The sequence below is a fragment of the Equus quagga genome, chromosome 16 (genome assembly GCF_021613505.1).
Source record: "Equus quagga isolate Etosha38 chromosome 16, UCLA_HA_Equagga_1.0, whole genome shotgun sequence".
Taxonomy (NCBI): domain Eukaryota; kingdom Metazoa; phylum Chordata; class Mammalia; order Perissodactyla; family Equidae; genus Equus; species Equus quagga.
Genome location: NC_060282.1, coordinates 45,573,040 through 45,598,098, shown reverse-complemented (window position 1 = coordinate 45,598,098; position 25,059 = coordinate 45,573,040). Strand labels below are relative to the sequence as shown.

General features: G+C 35.5%; 1 protein-coding gene across 9 annotated transcripts in view; it reads left to right on the top strand.

The window, feature by feature from the left end:
- The window catches only part of SLC26A7 (solute carrier family 26 member 7), a 125,749-nt gene that overhangs the window by 27,570 nt on the left and 73,120 nt on the right, over positions 1–25,059 (top strand). For 6 of the 9 annotated variants that reach the window (XM_046642692.1, XM_046642691.1, XM_046642698.1 and 3 more), the window contains 3 exons: positions 3,428–3,538; positions 9,319–9,491; positions 23,679–23,843. In XM_046642692.1, coding sequence (XP_046498648.1) covers positions 3,428–3,538; positions 9,319–9,491; positions 23,679–23,843 — 449 coding nt within the window. Of the gene's footprint in view, positions 1–3,427; positions 3,539–8,508; positions 8,604–9,318; positions 9,492–23,678; positions 23,844–25,059 lie in introns of those variants that run through there. The other 3 variants (XM_046642699.1, XM_046642694.1, XM_046642696.1) reach the window with 3 other exon arrangements.

Genomic DNA, 25,059 nt, shown 5'->3' with positions numbered 1-25,059 from the left:
GGATTAAGAAGCACAAACTTCCAGTTATAAATTAGTCATATATACAACATATACATAATATACAACATAGGGAATATAGTCAATAAGATTGTAATAACTTTGTATGGTGACAGATGGTAACTAGCTTTATCGTGGTGATCCTTTCATAATGTATATAAATATCAAATCACTATGATGTACACCTGAAACTAATAGGGTATTGTAAGTCAATTATGCTTCAACAGCAACGACAAAAAAACAAGTTTTCTTAAAAATTGTGTCTTTTGAAGTCTTCTAGTGACCTTTTTTGTAGATATATCAGACATGCATTACCAATACATGATTTTTTTTCTTTTTGAGGAAGATTAGCCCTGAGCTAACTACTGCCAATCCTCCTCTTTTTGCTGAGGAAGACTGGCCCTGAGCTAACATCCATGCCCATCTTCCTCTATTTTATACGTGGGATGCCTACCACAGCATGGCTTTTGCCAAGCGGTACTGTGTCTGCACTCGGGATCTGAACTAGCGAACCCCAGGCCGCCAAGAAGCAGAACATGTGCACTTAACTGCCGTACCACCGGGCCAGCCCCATGATTTTTGATCTTTAAGAATAATCAGCCATCTAAAGATCTCAAGTTTTGGGTTTTCTCCTCCAATCAATCTCTGTGTCTCTCTGTTTCTCTGTCCCTCTCTCTCTCCCCCTCCTCTCTCTCCTGTCCCTCTCTCTCTCTCTCCTTCTCCCTCCTCCCATCCCCCCTTTCTCTCTATCTCCTTCTCTCATTCATTCCCCCATTCTCTTTTGGCACCCTCTCCCCTAATACCCATTTTGTTTTATTCTTTGATAGTTTTGTTTGTTGTGCTAATTTTGCTCTTATCTAAGTTAGATTAGGTAATGCAAATATCTGTTAGTATTTGCAGCAATTTTTCCCCCAAAATAATAGTTAGAGAGTTGTAATTCTGCTCTGATTGAATTGGATATCCTGTTTTATTAAACATGGAGAAGAGTGTAGATAATTCTGCTAATTTGTTAGTGACTCTAAATCATCAATATTTTCAATATTTTTGGAGGATTTAACATATTTTAGCTTGTATGAGTGTGTGTGAAAATATGTATGTAGCTTGAATTATGAACCAGAATAGGAAATGAATCAGAAAAAGAAAAGTTTATTCAGTCCCTCACCTTTTTGGAGGTCTGTGTGGGAGGATGTCTTGGGTTTTGTAGTTCTTATTTATGGAAGGGGTACCTGAAGTTTTAAAGCATTATACCCGTGAATTACTCCCTTCTTCCTTTATTGTGGCCATGGTTCATTGCCATAGTAGCAGAGAACAGATTCTCGCTGAGGGTGAACGACACTTGCTTAAGTGAAAGCTCAGTGCCAGTTTTGTATTAGATTAAAAAAAAAAAGTGTCTACAAGATTTCTGGTCTTTGAGGTGGTTCTTGTAGAATCTATTGAAGTGATATTTTGCATTTATAAGTCTAGAGATCTATTAAAGATTTGAGTGAAGCATGTTTTACCTGACTGCTCCCATTTTAATTTGACAGGAATATGAGATTCAAAGAAATTCAGTTTTTGAACTAATTTTTTTTATAGATTCTATTTGGGATAAACAGAGAGAGAGATGAGGAGTATTGCAGTAAAGCAAACAGATAAACAGGGGGTAGCTATTCACAAGGCAAGAGGAGAAAGTCCAGTTTCTAGCTTTGTATTTACATTTGCTGTTGCAGTGAGAGTAGAAATGTAGCCAAATGTCAACATCCAGCCAACTCGATCCTGTCAGTATTTACCACATTTATCAGAATTTCGTGTCCCTGTGATTCATCCAAGGTGCTTTTGTTAAATATGTGGCATGCCTGTATCCCTTTCCCCCATCATTGATTTAGGGATCTGAAATATGGGCCAGAATTTTTCTTACTTAGAAACACTCTGCGTTTCTGTCTCTTGGTATGTAATTTTTATCAGATAACTCCTTCTGAAAACGGCTAAGAAAAAGTTGTTTTCTAGCTTTCCATATGACTGATTTAATGCACACAATACTTTTTGCAGAGTTGCTTACACTATAAATGCCAGGAGGTTCTTTTGGTGGGGGTGAGAGAATATCTAGCCTTCCAATGCTAACCTGGCTTCAGGACCTGTCCTTTAACTCTCCCTTCCTGAAAACCAGAGTGCTGCCTCTCATCCTGCCTGTATGAAATTCTAGAACAGCCTCTGCCACTGAGTCTCCTACAATCACTTTGTATTTCTTTTCACCAGACTTTTATGAATATATTGCCAGTGAACAGGCAGCCCAGATGCATTTTTAAAAAATAAAGAAGGGAATGGTCGTTGGTAGACCTTTCGTGTATTTTATTTATAGCTAAAATGTCTTGTACTGCTTGAAAAAATATTTGATGTGCAACTAGAATTTACTTATTTTAAAAAAATTAAACAATTTAAAAAGAGTAAAAAGTATTGATATTAGAACCAGATTTCCAGGCTTCCTGGTGTAAATAAAGAACTGACCTCATAGTTAGGTAATTGAGATTCTAATGCACCACCTTCCTCGAGTTTCTTTGTAAATGTAAGGTCCTTTATGCCCAATCAAACACCTGTCGTTAAATTGTACGGACTTGAGGAGATTTATCAGAATCTAGCTTAACCTATGTTTAGTGTCAAGGATCAGCCACAAACAAGATCACTTTAATGAATTCAAACTCATACATATTTTGGTCACATTTAAACCATGAGTGATCAATTAGACGTGTCTAGGAAAATTTTCTATGTGCATATAACATACAAACTATGTAGGCAGTAGTGCCTATAAGAAATAAAAACAAACAATTATGAGTTACTCTTTGAATAAATAAAGTCGATTTTTTTTTTCACTCTAAAAAACTCTACTTGAATATAGGCTGGTGTCCAATTATGGGAAGTGCATGGGTTCAGACGTTGACCCTGCAACTGTTATGCATACTCTTAGACTGGCCAGCCAGCCAGCCGGCCAGGCAGCTTTGAATGTGTGTCCTTTTTGCCCCAACCTTAGTCACTTTCATGTCAGGCTTCTCACTTGTGAGTGGTAATGCTGCTAGTCCTGTGTATCTCACAGATAGAAGCTGTTGTGCGAATAAAATGATAACGTGAAAATGCTTCTCTGTGTGCGTGGAGGGATTTTTTTGCTATGATGTTATCACTTTTACCAGGAAGATACAACATTTTCTTGTAGATATCTCTGTAATCAAGGGGAAAAGTAGTAGTCTAAAAATAATTGTTTTGAGAGTTCAAATATAAATATGAACAAAGGAGTGAATTTTCTGCTATTTAGGACAATAATATTAGGCTCTCATTGAGCAAGTAGTCTAATCAGATTATTGTTTCTCTTGTGTTAAGTAAACCAATATCTGTTCTACTTTGTAATGGACTGTATCTTGGGGTTATAAGAGGATCATAATTACCCCCGTCTCCTTCACAGGGTTGGCCTTTGCTATTCTCTCATCTGTGCACCCAGTCTTTGGTTTATATGGGTCTCTGTTTCCTGCCATCATTTACGCCATGTTTGGAATGGGACATCATGTTGCCACAGGTAATAATTTCTGTCTATGTTTGTGCTTCTCATATTACTAATGAAAGGGACTCAGAAGTTATCATTAGTTACTAATTATATTTCCAAAGCAATTCTAACTTTACTACTGAAAACCTCAGCAAATATTAGAGCAAGACATTTAACTTTCTGTGCTTTTCTCAATGTATACTGTAGTTTATTGCTATATAACCATGTAACAAAGGTTATTGCTAAAGACTCTTTGCATTTTTAAATTGTAAAAAGACCATAAAATAAGCACAAATATTCTGAATTTACAATGAAATGAGAGAAAGGAAGTACTTTGAGGGAAAGACAAGACTACATAAAATTTAGTTACTTAAATATTGAAAAATACTTTCCATGTAATTGATGTTTGGACTAAGTGACCTTTTAGGTTTCTTCCAAATTGGATTCTGTATAGCTCTTACCTTGCCTAATACTGCATTACCAAATAAAATGTGAACTGTCACAAGTAGTCTGAGAATAGAGCACGCTGAATAAAAACATGGGTTTCGGAGTTAGAGCTAGGTGTGTGTCTCTTTGTTGTGTGCTATCTGCATGATCTCAGGCAAAGTTTTAAAGCTGTGTTTATTGCTTTCTTGATAGTAAAATGCCAAAACAAATTCATATGATTGTAGTGAGAATTAGATGAGATCATTGATGTAGAGTGTCTAATTTAGTACTTGCCACATAATAAGAGTTAATGAAAGTTAGCTGTTATTACAAAAATGATACCTTCACCTTAAATATTAAGGCAATAATAATAAACATACTTTTAACCAGAAATATCCATAGAGCCATTTCTGCTTATGTTGTGCATGTAAGATAGCTCTCAGTAAATAATATCATTTTGTGTCTATTTCTTCAGGCATCAGTTTGTGTTATTGACTTTATTAGTTTTCTACTTCTGATGTAACAAATTACCATGAGCTTAGTGGTTTAAAACAAGAAAAATGTATTATCCTGCCATTTTAGAGGTTAGAAGTCTGAAATGGGCCTTACTGGGCTAAAATTGAGGCATCAGTAGGGCTGCATTCTTTTTGGAGGCTCTAGGGGGCAGTTTGTTTTGTGACTTTTCCTACGTTCCTTGGCTCATGGTGCCTTCATCCATCTTCAAAGCCAGCAGTGTGGCATCTTCAAATCTCTCTCTAATTCTGATCTTTTGCCTTCATCTTCCATATTTAAAGGACCTGTGTGATTACATTGGGCACCTTTGGATAATCCAGGATAATCTCCTTATTTTAAGGCCAGCTGATTAGCAACCTTCATTCCATCTGCACTGTTAATTCCACCTGACCATGGAGCCTTTTTATGGTTCCAGGGATTAGGACGCAGACCTATTTGGAAGGCCATAATTCCACCTACCACTTTGATACTTACATTTCTCATGCAGAAATTAACCCGTGAATAATGTTTTATTTATGTAAATTTGGCTTCTTATATCAATTACCTTTGTCATGGGGGATAACTCAACAGTTGTCAGTCATTTACAGCACTGCTACCTAAAGCATGGTCCACGAACCAGCAGGATCATTGTTATGTGGGAGCTTGTTAGAAATGCAAAATCTTGGTTTTCAATCCAGATCTACTGAATGAGAATCAGCATTTTCACAATCAACATTTTCTCCAGGTTTTATATCTATGTATAAATATATATACATATAAAATATGTTTATATATATATAATATGTATATGTATGTATATGTACTTAAATTTGAGAACTATAGATGTACTATTTGTTAGATGCTTTGTTAAGAGCTTTATTTATGTTATTTTGTTTTGTCCTAACACAACCATTTTAAATAGACATTATTATCTGCATATTTACATTTAAAAAAACACCCTGAAATTTAGAAAGGTTTCTGTGAGAGCACAGAATAAAGTCTCAGGTTCATGGATTGCAACCCAGCTGTCCCCAAATTTTTCTTCTTTACAACCAGTTACTCAAGAATGAACTTTCCTTTTGTGTTGATGCAAAAGGAAAAAATCACAGTAATGAATTAGAAGTTTTTGAAGTGTATTATTTCTGAATTATCCTGCTCCCTAATTTAGTACCAATTTATTTTCATTTTTCAAAACATTTAAATATGTCATTACCAGGAAGAAACATACTGTTTTAGAGCTGACCCCAAAGCCTTTCCTCTGTTAACCAAAGGATAAAGGAAAAAGGTAAAAAAATTTGCCCAATAGATCGTAACTGCTTTAAGAATTCAAAAATACACAACCTGATACATACCTGAATAAACATTTACATAAACCACTTTATTTTCTAAGGAATCACTGTAGACATTTAACTGGTGGCATGGTTTTGAAATTACCATTTATATGACGCTCTGTATTTAACAAATGTTATTAACAGCTATCGGAACCTTGCAGTCTACTAGGTAAATAACGCATTTCAAAATACATTTAATTTATAGATGGAACTATAGTCACTCTATCACACAATAAACGCTAAAGGCATTTTATTTCTGCATATGTACTTCTCCAGAGGACAGAGTCAGCTGGACCTTCACATTTCTTTTTTATCCCAATATACTTAGAATTCTTTAGACTCAGCAAAGCAGAAATGAATACAATATAGATATCAGGTGAGATATGCAAACTAATTATTTTTGACTTCCCTATGATCTTAAACACAGGAACCAATTGTATCTCACCAAAAAATTCCTGAAAACATTTAATATAGAGAACATATTTCTCTTTTAAATCATTTTATTGTATTTTATTTTGGTGTGTATATGTGTATGGGAATTCCTACTGCCACTTTATTAAGAGATTGATGTTGCTTTCATAAAGAAAAATCACTTTATCTGGGATTTTGCCTCCAACTTAGGTAGTCAGAATATAATACTGAATTGCTAAATGCAATAATAAATTATTCTAGAGGTATCTTCAAAAGCAAATAAATCAAAAGCCAGAGTGTAAAGGCACCAAATGTGCTGTTTTGCTCAACAATGTGAATTTTGTTATTTTAAGTTAAAAAATATATATGTTTTAAAAAGGAATAAATCATTGATTGCTGCTTGTAACTTGCAAGGAACATGTCTTGGAATAAAAAAGGAAAAGGACGGAACCTTGAGAATAAATCCGTTGGAAAAAGAATTGTTGAAGATAGCTCATATGTGAAAATTTGTGGTATATACTCATTTTCTAAATTAGAGAAAATTTTTCAAAGAGCAAAGTCTGTTCAGCAATTTAGAGAAAACGTTAGAGAGACTGTTTAGAGAACTCTTCAGGAGAAAAGAAAATAAGCAAACAATTATTTACTGAAGGCTTACAATGCGATAGGACTTATGACCAATGTTGTTTATATATGAAATCTCATGTAATCTCTACCAAAGTTTTCTAACTAGATAGTTTATCATCATCTTACAAATAAGGAGGCTGAGAGAGGTTATGTAACTTGACCAAGATTACAAGCTAATATTTTGCTGAACTGGAATTTGAACTTGGGTCTGTCCAACTCTGAGGCCCATATTCACTTCCTATTAGGACCTGCTATCCACATTACTGTTAAGCTGCTAGATACTAGACTACCACTGGCAGGCTTAAAACCTAACCAGGGTAAAAAGTTGAGAACCTGAGGGAGAGCACAGAGAGTAGTAGGGAGGAGATAAAGACAAAGGAGAGACCCATAAGACAGAGAAGGTAGAATGTCATTCACAATGTCCTCACATACTCACCCATAGCACTGGCATCCTTGATTGTTCTTAACTGTCTCAGAAACAGCAAAGCATCATCCTTGCTAAAGACGTGGTACTCCCATATCCATGTTGGCACTGTGGATATCACCACATCCATTGCTGGCAAGGTCTCTCTCTGGAGACATTCTTGGGATGTGACTCATTCACAGGTGGGGCTCACTTTTATTGCCCCAACAAAATCTTTTAGATAGTCTTTCCTTACCATTCAGTTCCCTCCTATCTCCTTCCAAATCCAAGAAAAGATAGTCCTAAACTCAAAAATGAACTGCAGAATATCTTTGTTTTCAATTCTGTAGTCATTTGTTCAGCGGCTTTTGTACAAATCACTTTAGGAGATTTAAAGACCAAAAGACACACTTCTTTACTCTCAGGAGTATGAGACTTTGAGAAATTCTGTTGTAACATATCCTGAAAAAGTATGTCTTATCAAGAGCAGATTCTATGGTGAATCTTCCTTCTTTGGTGTTCCCTATCATGGATGCCAGAATCTTACCTCTAATCATTAGATATATTTGTTCCTTGTTGTGTTCTTAATTTAGTACTTTATGATGAGGACAGTGATCATGATGGTTAATATTTATTGATAATTTATTGAGAATGACTTAGCTCCTTAAGAGAACTATATTCAAGTTGTTCTGTGTATCTATATTCTACCAACTCAATAGAACAGCAAAGAACACAGCATAACAGACAAAAAGAGAGCATTCTGATCTTAATCTTATTAAGAATTACCATTTTTAGGTGCTAACTATATGCCATATACTGTGATATTTGCTGCATTACATTATTTCATTTAAACCTCATAACAACCCCATTGGGTGAGGAATTCTGTCTGTAGGTAAAGAAATTGAGATGTCAGTGCTGGGATTGAAGGTGGGGTTTATTGGAGGCTGCAACCATGCTGTCTGAAGCACAGCACATACTGCCTCTCTCATCCAGTAAGACCAGAAGATTGTCTGTATTTGGTTTCCATTGAGACATGTTTTTGTTTGGCTCTCTTAACCTGTGTAGCTGCATGCTTTGTGTTGTCGTCTCTACATCTTGCCACAGGCTGTTTTTCAAAGTCTCACTTATGACCTGGAACAAAGTAAGGTCTTTAAGTAGTGAGTCAGGAAGAATGTTTGTGCAATACTGCAGTTTGTTTCTTTAATCTAAATTTGCTGAGCCCTCTCTGTGGGAACTGGCATTTCCCTGCCCATGTGGCTGCATTCTCAGACATGCTGTCCCAAGATGAGAGGCATCAGAACTCTTGGCAGGGAGAGGAAAAAAAATTGAAAATGTTTCACTATTTCTGTGAGGCCAGCTCACTTCCTGGGAAATACCTTTGAACCTTATCTAATTACAGTGGACAAAAATGGTAAGTTTAATCATTTGATAGGTCACAGCATATTATTGCTATACTATAATAAAATTCTACTCTGTTATGAGAGCATACGGAGTAGAAAGGCTAAAACTGGCCTGGAGAATCTGGGTTGGATTCTTGTTGGATATGGGATGTGAGTCAGACCTGGAAAGACAAGTGTTTGCACAAGTAGATTGGAGGAGCAAGCGTTTTGGTCAAAGAGCCTCCAATTCGACAGAGAGCTCATATTTTGCCATGTACCCTACTGAGGTCTTCATATTCATCATCTCATTTATACTCCCCCCCATTTCAGCCCTGAAATGTAGGTATTGTTACCCCCATTTTACAGATGAAGCAATTTAGACTCAGAGGAATGTGCTTTTGAGTCATGTTAGTGATAAATAGAGGAGCTAGATTCAAAGCCAGACCATGATCTTAATCCCTGCCCCAAGGACATTCTCTCTGCAGGTCTGCCAAGAGGTGGGAAGATGTATGGCCCGGGAGGGAATAGTAGGTAGACGGTAGGACTGTATGACTGTGTATATGCAGGTAAGTTTCTATTTATTCCATGGAGAGGAGTGAAGGGTGGAGGAGTCGAGGTGCAGAGGAGAGTTTTTCTGATAGATCTGTTTGGTTTTGCAATGTGGATTCAACTTTAATAGTGGAATCCAACAATTTTTATTGAGTCTGTTACTAATGGAAGATTCCCAATCCCACCTCCTTCTTTTAGGCACCTTTGCCTTGACATCCTTAATATCAGCCAATGCAGTGGAACGGCTTGTCCCTCTGAGCGTCCAGAATCTCACCACACAGAGTAACACAAGTGTGCTGGGCTTGTCTGACTTTGAGATGCAAAGGATTGGTGTTGCTGCAGCCGTTTCCTTCTTGGGAGGTGTGATTCAGGTAAGTGGTACTGAGATTTGGGAGTGAAGAAAGGACAGTGGCAAAGGGAAAGCAATTGGTACTTAATTTTCATTTGTGTTCATGCGTTTGTCTTTCTAGATTGGATAAAGGGCAGATGTGTTTTATCTTTATGGAAATACTGTCTACTGCATAGAGGAGTTACTCTCTAAATGCTGGTTGAATAAATGAATTAGAATCAATAAATCGAAGTTACGGGAAAGCAATTTTTGACTTTTCAAGAAAGAGCTTTCTAACGAATGTTTTACAAAATGGAATGCGCTTCTTACAAGGCAATGAGGTAGTCCTTGCGTTCACACAGTGACCAGATCATCACTGTAGGAGATGTTATAGGAGAAATTCCAAAATGGGAGGGGAAGTGACTAGATTTCTAGCATCTTCCCAATTTTCAGATTTTATGATTTTACTGCCTACATCAGTAACAGATAGTATGTAGTTTGTGCCATAGACTTGCTGGTGTGCGGTCCTGGGACTCAGATCTGTACCAGTCTTTGCCCCTCTCAGCATCAGGCATGTGTGTTTTTGCTAGGTCTGCTCTAGTCTGTCTGTTTCTTCAAAATATCAGACTATGGAATTTTCTTTTTATAATCAATTGTCAAAATTTTAAACTGAATTATGTGTACGTCAGCTTCCTGGGTGGCTGTTTTCTGGGTTAGTACAGGCTCTATTGTACAATGCAACATTATTTACAAGGTCAAAGATGGTGTAAATGCCAAGAAGGGAGAAAACTAGTTAATGATTGCCTGGAATTGGATGGTAGGAAGAAAATGTGACCTAGAAGGAAGGAAACATTAAAAGTCTTTGAGCTACGTTGCTGTCTAGCCACGTAAAAAGGACAGAAGAATTAAGGATGTAAGACAAATAAGAACTCAAGTCCTCACAGTTCCTTAGAAAACAGACCATCTGAGTGGCATCTTTGCCTAGGAGATTACCAGACTAGAAGGCCAATAGGTATTTTCTATTGCTCATGTCTGTGCTTTTACGAAATACCAACTGGTTGAGTAGGTACCTTGTAACCTTCTCTATATGTTTTTAAACATGGATGATGTCGACCTATTCCGAGACTTGCACAGGCAGGCTTAGTGGCCTTTTCCTCCTCACTTGGCTTGTGCGGGGCCCTCTCATGGACCTGCCATCTGTGTCCATCTCAGAAATAATCAGTGACATGAACTTGTGATTCAGATGTGGATATGTTGCCATAGATTTGGTATAGGTTTTCCTTAATTTCTGTTCATTTAAAATTAAAATTGCTGTGTTAATACAGCAAAGATATATCAGTACTCTTTCTGATACCATTATTTTCCATTCATATTTCTCTTTGAATTTGTGATTTTTCCTATGTTTGGACTTTCTCTTATTCTATAAAGCATAGAATGAGTAATTTTAGGTGTATATTAGTATTTTTAAAATCTAAGAGAATATATAATTAGCAATAAGAACCAGCAACCTCTGCTTTGTTTCATTTTAACCATTTTCCATAAGTTTGAAACAATCACCAGGTATTCTGTTATTATCTAGCAAATTTGGATTAAAGACTTAAATGATAATAAAATATAAAAGTAAAAGCCAGGATTCTTACACATAAAAATAAATATCTCATTTCCCAGAATGAAACTCTCTAGAATTACAAAACAGGATATTATTAAAGATAAAAAAAATAATTTGTTTTCATGGCCTTTTATTACACCTAAGATCTGATCCAGTGATCGCATGTTTTGTCTTATAACTTCATCAAACATCTGCTTTCCTTGGTCTTTAGCTCTGATCCTGGTGGATATGTGACTTATGTTTTAGCCAATTTTTAAACAGATGGCTGGACTTTATTTGACCTGCAAACTCATCTATCCACTGTCAGCCAGAGCCCCGGGGTCTGTTGGATCTTTTGGATCCAGCTTCTTAGTCATTTTCCCTTTTCTCCTTCAGATTTGAAATACACTGAACATGAGGGCAGTGCCAAGGTTTCCAGCTTCTGCAAACACACAAGGTGTTTGTTTGTTTGCCTTGTTTTATTGATTTATTTTTTTGTGTTGTTTTGCTTGTACATTATTCATTTTCAGATTGTGATCTTTTTTCTTTTTTTGCCCTCTGAAGATCTAACTGATGGAATTATTTAAGTTAATAAGATTATATTGTTAAAGTGTTTGAAAGAATTACATCCGGTCTAGTTCAGAGGGTGTGTATCAATTGAAAATTCTCTCAGCTGCAAGTAACAATGACTCCACTACCAGAGGCTTACGCTATACAGACATTTATTGCTTCTTGTGCTACAAGAGGTCATAGAAACAGGTTCTTAAGGGTTTTCAGTTTCCAACAGCCCATTCAATTGATGAACTGATCTAATTTTTTATTAGATAATAAGGACTCTGTGACTTAGTGCTTTTCGTTTTTTGCCTCTCTTCTGGTAATTCACAAATCAGTTTTTTCCTAAGTAGCTTTTATATTTGTCTAATTTTTTTCCCACACAACTTTTTCTCCACTTCTTTATTCATATTACTTAACATTGTTTTAATGATTCTAGTATGTCTATCTCTTAAATTTTAACTTGTTTTATGCTATTTTTAGAAGAAAATGTGGCATAAAATAATAAATATATTAGAATTAAATTAAGATGCATACTTTAGCAAACTGTCTTCATAACATAAAATTTCTGGTTTTATTTTGCAAATCGTCTTTTTTCTCTTTTTTGTCTTTCTTCCAACTTTCTGCACATCCATAATATTTTGATTTGTTTTCTACATGACATTATTTAGAACACAAGTTTCTTGAGGTTATTTATAGTATCTTAATCCATTTTAAAGTCTTCGTTACACTTAGCATACCACTCTGCATGTGGTATATTCTTAGAAAACATGTTCAGTTAAAAAATTAACTATTAGAAATAGCGGACATAAGACCAAGTAATAATTTTGTGATTTTTGAAAAATCGAGCCTGACGTTTGTTGATTTTAATTATTACTATAACAAGAGAGGACTATTAAAACAGACACACTCGGAGAACTATTCCTCTCCCTACCCCTTAGTCCTATTTCCCCATCCTTTCCACCCTATTCTCACCTACCTCCTGGAGGTAACCTGTCTTATTTATTCCTGGTTTATACTTCCTGTTTGTTTTTTCAAAATGAGAAGATACTTGTATTTTTTTTATTTGCACTTCTTTCTTACTTGAAAGTTAGTATTCTTTTGTATTTTTCTTTCTTGACCTAATGATTCCTGGAAATCATTCCAAATCAGCTTATTAAAAAAATCCTTTATGCCTTTTTATTGCTGCATAGTACTCAATTGTGTGGAAATACCATAGTTTATTCGACATATCTTCAATATTGGGCATTTAGGTTGATTCCAATATTTTTTAATTGTTAACAATGCTGATATGTATATGAATATATATTTTCATATTGTTAGTGGTGTCTGTTCAAAGTGAATTCCTAGAATGGGATTGCTGGATCAAAAGGTCAGTGCATATGTAGTTTTTTTAGATATTGTCGAATTTCCTTCCAAAGGAGTTACAGAATTTTGCATTCCCACAGAAGTGTATGAGATGTCCTCTGCCTTGCCAACAGAATGTGTTGTCAGACTTTTTAATCTTAGCCAATCAGGTAGGTGAGAAATCATATTCAAGGGTAATTTGCATTTCTTAAATTGAGTGTGGTTGACGTCATTTCATATGTTTAAGGCCATTTTGTATTAGTTTTGTGAATTGTCTGTTCATATATCTTTCCCATTTTTCCATCAGACTTTTGGTTCTTTTCCCCTCAAATTTTAAGAGTTCTTTATATATGTTAGATATTAGCCCTTTATCTGTGATATATGCTGCAAATGTTTTCTTCTAATTTGGCAATTCTTCTTTGGCTTTATTTTACCGTGCAATTAAAAAAAATCTCTATGTAGTCAAATTGATGAATTGTTTCGTTATTGCCCCTGGATTTGAATCACCATTAGAAAGCTTTTTCCTACACTGAGTTTACAGAGGAATTCACCGTATTTTTTCTTGTTTAATTTATGAAATTACTTTCTATTATATACATGTGTATACATATTTTACATTTACATACTTACATTTATATATATATATTTTTTTACCTTTTGTTTTCTAATCAATGTGGAGTTTATGCTTGTGTATGGTGTGAGATACACATCTAGTTTTATCTTTTTTCCAAGTGGCTAACCAGTTGTGCCAGCAACATTTATTAAAAAGCTCATCTTTGCTTCTGTGGTTTAAGATGCCACCTTTATTATTTCCATATTTATGTAGATCTAGCTCAGGACTTTCTGTTCTGTTCTACCGGTGAGTACGTCTATTCTTGTGACAGTGGCACTATTTTAATTATGGAGACTTATAGTATGGTTTAATATTTGACACGACCAGTCCACCTTTGTAGTTTTTATTTCTTAGTGTGTTCGTGTCTATTCCTGCATGTTTGTGTTTTTTTAATGAACTTTAGCATCAACTTGTCTAGCTCCACACAAAAAAAATGCTTCTTATTTTTATTGGGATTGTGTTAAATTGACATCTTTATATGTTGAGTTGTCCTATCCAAGAACAGGTATGCCTTTCCTTTTGTCCAAGTCTAGTTTTGTGTCTTTCAGAAGTGTTTCCTCTTATAGGTTTTGCACATTTTTGTCAAGTTTATTCCTAAGCATTTAATCACTTTGTTGCTATTATAAATGGGGCTTTCTTTACCATTGTGTTGTCTAGTTGGTTATTGTTTGTGTCTTTACCATTGTGTTGTCTAGTTGGTTATTTTTTGAGTTATTTTTGTATGTTAAGTGTATATCCTGATATCCTATTGAGTTCATTATTTAAATTCATTTTATTGTTCATTGATTCTCTAGAGATATTTTTTAACTTCTTTACAAATTAATATACCGCAATTTCTCTTGTCCAATTGCATTAGGTGATAGCTCTATTATAATGTTAAATAATAGTGGAAAGAGTGGGCTTTCTTGCCTTTTCTTGAGCTTATTCAAAATGCCATTAGTGACTCCATTAAGGTGCTGGCCTTAAGAATAAAGTATATATTTTTTCACGTTAAGAAATTATGTATTGTTTTATATTTTGTGTTTTTAATTAAAATTAGAAAAAGTGTTGAACATTCCTACGGGCTTTTCCAGCATCTATACAAATAATCATATGTCTTTTTTTTCTTTTCAATCTATTATATGGTGTATTATAGTAATGGATTTCCTAATATTGAACCAACCTTAAATTGCTCCAATAAATCCCACTTGGTCATGGTATATTTTATTCTTAATGTGGTTTGGATTCTGTTTATTAATTTTTTATTTGGTACTTTTGCATCATTTTCTTCAGTCATATTGGGTTGTAGTTTTCTTTTATATGCTGTCTTTATCAGATCCAGTTGTCGATGTTCTACATTCTTCTTGATGTTCTTTTCCAATGCTCTTCAGCAATGTCTAGCACTTTGGGAGCATCTAGTCTTTGAAGGTTTTGTAGAATCCTCCTTTAAAGGATCTCCCGTTGAAATCATCTGTTTCCTGGGGCTCTTTTCTGGGGTAATTTCTTGATAATATTTTCTATTTTTTTCTACAAAAATTGGTCAGCTTAAGCTTTCTATCTCTAATATGGTCAAATTTGGCATTCTGGATTTCCTTAGAAAATTATCCTTTTAATCTAGCTTTTCAAATTTATTTGTATGCGTGTCTTTAAAGTAATCTCTTATGAGTTTTAAACAATTTCTTGGTTTAACGTTTTTCCCCTTTGACATTCTCTATTTTTGTATTTGCGCTTTTTTCCTTGATCATGTTAGATAGTGGTTTGTCTATTTTGTTAGTTCTTCTTTTTTTTAAAAGAACAGCACAGGATTTTGAGATAGTAGATCTACTTTTTTTCTATTCCTATTTGTGCTTTTATCTTTATTATTTCTTTCCTTTTGCTATGTGTTTTTTCTGTTTGTTTGTTTTTGTAGTTTATTTGTTCTTTTTCTAGGTTTTGAGCTGGTAATTCAATTCATTTATTATAACCTTTTCATTTTTGTTGATAAAAGCATTTAGTGCTATGAATTTTCCTATGCTTATTGCTTGAAATGTATTCTATAGATTCTGATAGTGTTTCACTATCAGTTAGAGTTTCACTATTTTTTGAAATTCTGTGATTTCAGTTTGTATTTCCCCCTTCACCCAGCAATTGTTTAGGCAAAGGATTTTAATTTTCAAATGAATGGGCTTTTTTGCTTCTCAATTTTCTCATAATTTCCAGAATTATTACACGGTGGTCAGAGAGTGTTGCTTGTAGTATTTCTACATTATCTAAATGAGGTGTTAATTCCAAGGCAAGGTGGAACCATTTAAAATGCCAGTATTAATAAGTATTTCTGTTAGGGAAACAAACACTCAATAAAAGTTAAGGCACTTTTAAAACCATTGTTCTCTTCTCCCTGTAGTTTTTATTATTCTCCATGGTGGGCACTTTGCCCATTCCTTTTTCCAAGAACTTAGAGGGGTCTGTATTGTCCCCTGCCCATTTACCTCTGGAAGTTTTCCCAAGGTCTACTTTTCTCAAGCAACCACAGGTCGAGATTTCTGCCCTGGAGGACATGGGGATATATGGCTCCTTTGTTTGACAGTTGCACAAGCGTGGGGTGACACAGGTGGAAGTGTTTCATGACAGAGCCTTGTATTATTATACTAGTGCATTCTGGAAGCACACAGTCTTACTTCTTCAAGGATGATAAAAACCAGCTGCAGACCTAAATAGGAGATTCTCCATTTACTTTTGGTTTTGTACTAAACATTTTTTTGAGCGTATTAAATAAGAGGGTCATGAATGTAGAAAGGATTTAAGATATAAACTAGTTTGACCTGGCTATTCAACACATCATACTTACTCCTTCCAGAAAAATCATCGACTCCTTTCTTTTATAATGCAGGAGGAGGACAATCTAAATCTCTTTTCATGATATTTTGTTATTTCACAACCATTACAGTCAGGAAGTCATTACTCTGTTTAATCTAAATCTTTCTAGCTGTGTTTGTACCTGGTGAAGCTAAGAAGTAATAAACAATAAAATGAGCGCCATAACATTCTTAAAATTATAAAAATGAAAATTCCTCTCATTAAAAACAGTAATAATATTTATTATCCTACTATCTGCCAAGCTCTGTTCTAAGCTTACTGCATGTATTCACACATTCAATTCCCATCAACATTTTATGAAATAAGTAATATTATTCTTCCTATTATATATATACTGAAAGGTAAAGTGACTTTTTAAAAATCTCATGATTAGGAATTGGCTGAGCAGGAGTTGGACTTCAGTATATGTTCTAACTATGATGATGCATAGCTTTCTAAGCTGCTACTGAGAAAGAAAGCAAGGAAACTCAATCCGGTAGCTTCTAGGGCCGGACATTGTGCTAGTTCTTTTCCAAATTTTACCTCCTTAATAGTAGCAGCAGTCTGAGCTAGGCGTGACTTGTGTGGTGGGGGAAGACCTTGGCTGCACAACTGTGTGCCTGACATTCTCGAGACCTTCAAGGCCCTTTCCCATGCCACTTGTATGACTCCTCTTTGTCCTTTAACGCTCAGCTCAAATGTAATCATCTCAGAGAAACCTTCCCTGATATCTCTGAACATGGTTATAAGTGATTCCTCCCACATCCTTCCATCAAACATTGCTCATGACTTCCCTTACAGGACCTTTCAATCTGCCAGGAGATATTTTTCACATATTTACCTCACTTTCTGGACTGTGACACTGTAGAACACAGACTGTTTATAATTCCAAAAGGTCTATTAAATGTTAGTGGTATCACTTTGTTAAATAAGCAAAATTAAATTGAGGGTTTTTTTTTTCTTACCTTTTTATTTACCATTTTCTCTCTCCACTTCCCACCAGAAGACAGAGAATGTGTCTCTATCTGTTTAAGTTGTAACATAGTTTTTAATGAAAAAGGAGTAAAGAAATTGTATTATAATTTTCTAATTTGTTCATAAATTTTGTCAGATCCATCCAGCTGAAATGTGGAGACCTAGTCAATGAAATCTCCCACCTCTTCCCACAGCTGTACCCTGATGAAAACTAAAAATACAACCACTCCTAAACTCCCTCTCCTCTGTGTCTTTTAATGATATCATGCTCTAGTCACCCCATTTTACGACTTTGTTGTTTTCTTTGGCTGGCACAGAAAGGAAGGCAGAAGAGTCAAATCGTCCATCCCTAGCGGTTCTGATTTTCACTGCTTCTTGCATTAGAAGCTATTTTTTTCTGGAAAAGTCTGAGAACTGAAAAGATTATAGTGCCGCCTTAAACCATGTAATTCCAAATAAAAATCATTCTTAAGCCCAGTGAATTTCTGATATATTCCACAATAAAAAAATCAAATAAAAAATAAATTGTGTTTGTTTCCTAAGCATATAATTGATTTGCCTCCTGGATAGTCCAACACTTGGCTATTTTCTGTTGTCTGTTCCTGCTGTGTCCTGTTTATGTGCTTTTGTCATTTTTCCTTTAGCTACTTCTCTTATACTAACCTTTTAAATGGCTACTCGTTCCACAATCTATCATCAGATTAATTCTACCAAAGCACAGCTCTGATTTTTGAGTTAATGTGCAGAATACTTCTTGGCAAAATTAGGTGTTTAATAAATGTATGGAAGAGTGATGTCACTCACTCTCGCAAAGCTCCCTTTTCACTACTTTTGCAGTGCCCCATATTCTGACTTCAAAATCTCTTGCTTTATTTTCTATTGCTCCTTTTTGCCTAGTTGCGCTCCTTCTAAACTAGCAACTCTGTGTCCTCTGAGCATGTCAAGTGCTGTCCTGCTTTATACTCATATTCTTCCCTCTTTCTGGAATGCTTTCTAATAACATCTCTCTCTTGGATTCCTCCTTAAATGTCAAGGCACAATTTTACCCCTATGGAGAAGTATTCCTTTCTCCCTCTGAAATCTAGTGGCATGTTTTCTATTCCTCTCTTTTATACGTGTGCACACTTGTCTTGGTGTGGTTGTTTGCACACATGCCATACCTCTGAAACACAGCTGTCTGGAGCCCCTCTAAGAGTCCCTCTTTTCCCCTGTGCCATGTATGCAAAACTCAGGAATCCGTCATGCACAGCACACACACTGGGGAGAAATGTAGCCTTACCTGAGTATTCTGTGGGAGAGGTGAAGGAGGTTTTCTTTTTTCTTTCCTTTTTTAACAAACTTTTTGTTTTAGAATAATTTAGATTTACCGTAAAGTTGCAAAGTTGCAATAAAGTTACACAGAGTTGTCACATAGCTCACCCATCCACACTGTCCCTTATTATTAGCATCTTGCATTAATATGATGTGTTATTTACAATTAATGAACCAGATTGATATATTGCTACTAACTAAAATCCATATGTTCTATTCAGATTTCCTTAATTTTTACCTAATGTTCTTTTTTCTGTCCCAGGATCCCGTCCAGTATACCACATTACGTTAAGTTGTCCTGTCTCCCCTTAGGCTCCTCTTAACTGTGAAATTGTCTGAGACTTTTCTTGATTTTGATGATCTTGACAGTTTTGAGGACTACTGGTCAGTATTTTGTAGAATATTCCTCAATTAGGATTTGTTTGATGTTTTTCTGTGATTAGACTGGGGTTGTGGGTTTTTAGGAGAAAGATCAGAGAAATAGAGTGACATTTTTGTCACATCATATCAAGAGTATAGACTATCAACATAACATCACTTTTGATGTTAACCTTGATCACCTGGCTGAACTAGTGTTTGTCAGGTATCTCCAATGTTAAGTTAGCCTATTTTCCCCCTTTTCACACTGTGTTCTTTGGAAAGAAGTCAACGTGCACGGTCCACACTTAAGAGATGGGAGTTATGTTAAGTGAGAAGTTAAGGTAAGGAGTGGGGAGTATCTACTTAAATTATTGGAATTCTTCACAGAGCTCTCCCATTTTTTAAATTTAATCAATCGTTTATATTGGTATGGACTCAAGGATATTTATGTTGTCCTTTGGGTCATAATCCAATACTAGCGTATTTGTGCTGTTCCTCAGATTAGTCTAGCTCTGGGCATTGGGAGCTCTTTTGGCTGGCTCCTGTGTCCCTCCTTGACATACCCCTTTTATTTATTTATGTATTTGTTTGTTTGTTTGTTTTGGGGGCACTTCCTTGCTTTCTGGCACTACAAGATGATCCAGGCTCGTAGAATATTTTTCTTGTCCCAGTCCTAGAATCATCCATTTCTGTAAGAAACTCTGGTTCTTTTTATTGTGAACAGTATTAGAGATCAACATATGTGTGCTAGGTGTGCTGGTTGCTACTAGGGTGTTGTTGCTTTTAGGCCATTTCAGCTGACAGAGCAAGGAAATATATGTGTGTATATTAACTGATGTATGTAAACATATTTATATATATTTCTATATGTATCCATCTATGTTAAACTACTGTGTAGCTTTGTCAGACTGTCTTCATTCGCTTACAGTATTCATTTAAGATTCATCCATGTCTTTGCATGGCTCATTCCTTTGTCCACTGAATAGTATGGAGAAGGGTTTTATATTTTGAATTCCACAGCACATAACTGCATAGGTATCCATTTGACATTTTGTTCTCTCAAGTTCTCTGGTCAGACAGAGGCTTTTTCTGCCATATCCCTATGCAGCACTCCAACTGTTCTCCTGTAGTCATGAATAGTTTAGCTCTCTTCCCCAAACTTGCATGCCTGCTCAAGAAAGAACAAGGAGCTCTTAACCTTTTAGCTCCCACCCAAACAGCTTCTTAGACTTGACCTTCCTAATAACACCTACGTTACAGTTCTTTATGCTCCTAGTTAACATTCTTCCCCCCACTCCCCACCAACATCATCACTTCACCTCTCTTTGTATGGTCTTTTACATTATGAACTGTATCTTTATCTCTTTATTCTGCAACAATGCTGTGCCTAGCACCTAGTAGGTATTCAATAAATATTCATTGAAGAGATAAATAAATGATTTGGTACAACGTAAGAGCCAGATTGTAGACAAACTGATGGAAACTGAAACACATGCTATAGTCCATCCACTTAAGGAGTATAGTTCTTTGCTGTGCACCCTTTTCTTTTTTCACTATTTGAAGGCCACTTTCAAGAAATGGCCTGAAATCTGAGATATATTCGTTTTGTATAGAACACATGGTGTTTATAGAAGCATTATGAAATCCTGTTATGCTAATGAACCTCGATAAAGTGTGTCAAAGGTTTTCAGCATTAGCCCAGAACATCAGCATCACTACAAAGAGCTGAAATATATTGTGTGAAATTTCTCATTAAATGTGCATGGCTAAATTTGGGGAATTGGCTAGGCAGATTAGAGTTATTATCATCTATATTATTAGTAAAAGGAGCTGATGTGGCTGTTTATTGAGTCATTAGCTTAAAAAAGTCTTTAACGTTGGTATAAAATTTAAATACTGGGCCTCCAAGCAAAATATTCTAGAAGGGCCTTCATTTCACATACTTGAAGGTCCAAGGTACTTTTGGTAACCACAGTTCTATCTGTTAAATCTCACATGTTTGCAGTCATCCTTCACATACCCAGTGATTTGTATCAGAAATGATGTCTTAAGAGTCTTGTTGACCTTTCAGAGTCAGGAATTCTCCATTTGAGGGATTTATCCTTTTCTGGGAAGATTTTTTGAAAGCACAAAAATGTGTATGAGTAGAATATTACACAAATATCTTTGGATAAGTTTTAAAGGAGGATATTCCATCTTTTTTGGTTTCTGTTGTAAGGGAGGTACACATATTTGCAACATTTGAAACGGCTGAACTCTTTTTATATCTTGTAGTTTTTCTGGACCTTTCCATTTATAACATTCAGGTTGCAGAAATGACAAAGAAGCTGCTGCTATAAGATAGTGATTTAGCTGGAGTGGTTGGTGAATCACTTCAGGTTAGGTGACCTTTGTTTCTTAGGCGTGAGAATCATTAACCTCTCTAAGTAGGTGCCAGGATTTAGGAAACAAATGAAAAACAGAGGTAAAATGGAAATGGTCTATCCAAGGCCTCCCATAAGACTTTGCTTCTCAAAACAAATGAAGATAAGATTGCTTGGCATACAGATGAGAACTTTCCAGCATTACATGTATGCGTAAAATTCCACATGTGTGAACAGTTTTCACAATTTCAAAGATTTGGATTGCTTGTATGCTGCATTTAGTTGAAATGAAAATCCAACTCTGTAGTCTTTATCTTACCCCAATAATATGATAATTTCATCCTCATGGTCTGTAAAAGTTAATGTCATAATTTGAGACGAACTTACTAGTAGAGAGATGCTTGGGAAAAATTGGTTCAATGTTTTTCTTAACTGATTGTGTTTTCAGGATGAAAATGAAGAAACTGTGAATAAGAGTTGCCAAGAAGATCGGTGTGTTCCACTTGTACCTATAATATTGATTGATTGGGTATTTCCCTCAGGACATTCTATTTTAAAAAACAGACACGTAGCTTCTGAAAAAATGTTAGTAGTAGAAGCTACTGCTTTGGGTTCCTGTGTTAACGGAAACAGATTGCCTGATTTCTGCATTGGCAATCCATATTTTTTTCTGTATTACATATTGAATAAAAGGGAGCTGCTAATTTACAAACTATTCAAATATGTTTCTTTCTGCACTGGTAAATTCTTTGAAGTTTTCCAGAGTTGGAAAATGTGGGGTGGCCCATTCTATATTTTCAAAACTGGTGGCTGGTTTTCCATCCTAGGTAAATATGTATGACTCCTCACAATATTTCTGGTGCATCACATATGTCACACATTTTACAGGTTTCATGGCTCTTTCATATATTATTTCACATTCACTTTACAACAGTTCTACAAGATAAATAGCAGAGACATCACTCTAATGATTTATAGATGATGATGAGGCTTGGAAAATTTCAGTAGGTTTTCAATAGTCACAAAGCTAGGACATGGTGGAGTCAGAATCAGAACTTTGGTCTTCAGATTTGAGCCCAGGAAACTCCACAAGTTCAGAGCATTATTGCTTTGGCCAGGAGTATTGCAATATGATAGAAATTATATATTTTGCAATTTATGCTCTGGTGGTACCAGATAGCACTTTATACTTCTCATTTTTATCCCTGTGACCTCTTGATAGAAGGAGATCTCATTGCCATTCTTTCCTCTGATTTCTTTAATAATTAATTTTATTTTCCAGCAAGAATTTTAAGACCAGATCTAAATATCATAATTGACACATTAACATGACCCACTTTGTGTCCCTTTTCCAGTGTGGATACTCATGAATGTGATTTAATGTAACTTTCAAAACAGTGAGTTTTATTTTTTGCAGTTTCTGTGACTGAGTTTACACAGTTATATTCAGTCAAAGAGTGGGCTATCTCCTAAAAGTGCTGTCTCTGGCAAAGGAAGAACACTAACCATTGTAGTGTTAACAGTGAGAGAGAGGAGAGTGTTGATTCTTCCTGTCATCTTTTGCCCAGCAGAGCTCAATGCACGTCTTCTACTCAGAGTTGATGATTTTGTCTGGTCGTGAGATGGTTTGGCAATGGAGCATGATGCTAGGAAAAGGAAGGAAATGTTTAAGGAAACTGATTTTTCTACTGATACCTGGGTTTCTTAAGACATATCCCTTTAACTTATCTCTCTTTTGTTCTTCTCCATATACAAATAAGTCCTGATATCTTCTTATTGATATTGGCCCTTTAGAGCCACTTGACAGAGTATCTAGTCAAAATAGTATGTTTCCACTTTTCAGAACCTAGCAGAAACTCAAGAAATGTTTTTTTCTCCTCAGTGCTTTTGAAGTTTTAAGCCTACTGTGTGTAAAGTAGTGAATCATGTTGTTTTGATGTTTAAAAAAATTATGAATATAATCATGAAAATTTAAATTTTCTCTGCAGAATCCCATATTTTAACTGATTTGAAGCTATTTCCCTTTTTTGTAACATGTGTGATTAGGAAGAGAGAAAAAAGAAAAGTCAGTATTCAGGAAAAAATGTGTATTGACTTTCATTGAAGCATTGAAGTGGTACCCAATAACATTTGGAAAGTCTTAGAACCTAGTAATGTTCTCAAGAAAACTCAAGATATTGAATACATAATATTTAAGAAACCTGTTTCACATTAGTTCTCTATGTCTGTGCAAAATGAAAATAAAATATGTCAGATATTAATCCCTCTAGGAACCTTGGGAAATTTCATCTTCCTTTGTCCTCTTAGGTGGCCATGTTTGTGCTACAACTGGGCAGTGCCACATTCCTGCTCACGGAGCCTGTGATCAGTGCAATGACAACTGGGGCTGCCACCCATGTTGTGACTTCACAAGTCAAGTATCTCTTGGGAATGAAAATTCCATATATATCTGGACCACTCACATTCTTTTACGTGAGTTTTCCATATGTTTTTGTTCATATATTTTCGGTGTATGTGTGTCACAAAGTAGAATTTGGTTAATTACGATACTGAGATTGTTTTTATATTAAAGTAACTTGGGCTTAAATATAGTCTTTTAGGATATTTTAAATGTGTTCTAGGGTATGAAACTAATTTAATCAGTAATATCTACTGATTTTGGAAGCAATTCTTTATAATAAACAATTGGATATAATATAATCTGGGGGAACAATTGGAAAAAAATCACGAATGTTTTTGTGAGCCAGATATGTTACCAAATTCTAATGGAAGCCATCTACTTGGTTTTAAGCCCAATTTAACAATAGTATGCTCTACCACATTCTTTCAACTCTACCACATTCTTTCTATATTGTGAGCCATGGTCTGGATCAAATCAGAGGCCTGGTCAAAATTGGTGTGTGGAGCCCCAATAGCAGACGATCAGTTATTAAAAGCAACTTGAACCTAAGAGAGGAACATGGGGCCTGTTTCAACATATTATACTAATAACACTCCATTGTCGTTGGTGTCTTTTTGAAGCTGACCTAAAACCTGTGACTGCCGAAGAAGTCACATTCTATTGGAGCTTTATAAGAAAATGAATGTCTTGTTAATGATCTTGAGAGCAACCAAACTTTATTTTAATTTTACATGTAGAGGAGGAAAAAGATCTTTTCCTTCTACTCTTCCAGGTTCTCAGCTGGGGCCCCTATAACAAAAGACAGATTAACAGGAGAAAAACAAACAGAAGTTTATTAATATGTATATCTCATACATACATGAGAGAAACTTAGGGATGAGCAACTCAAAAGAGGTGGCTAGAACTTAGGCTTAAATACCATCTTCACCTAAAACAAAGGAAGAAGGGTGTGGGGGAGGCAAGTTATGGGAAGGTGGCCAGGAAAAGTACAGAAAACAAGGGTAAGGTTTGTTATACAGATTTGAAGCATCTGTTGTGATTTAGAGTAACCCTTTTCTTCCTGCTTTAGAGAGGGAGACACCTTACAAATGGAGATTTCCTTTATAAATGTAAATTTCCCCTACAAAAGGGTAACTTATACTCTGTTTTCAGAGTTTCCCTGTGTCTGCTGTTCCTCAAAATAATAAACTCAAAATAATCCTTATGCCAAAGAGGGATATTTTGGGGTGGCATATTCTGGTCTCCTAAACTGTAATACTGTAAATTAAATAATATCAATGCTTTATA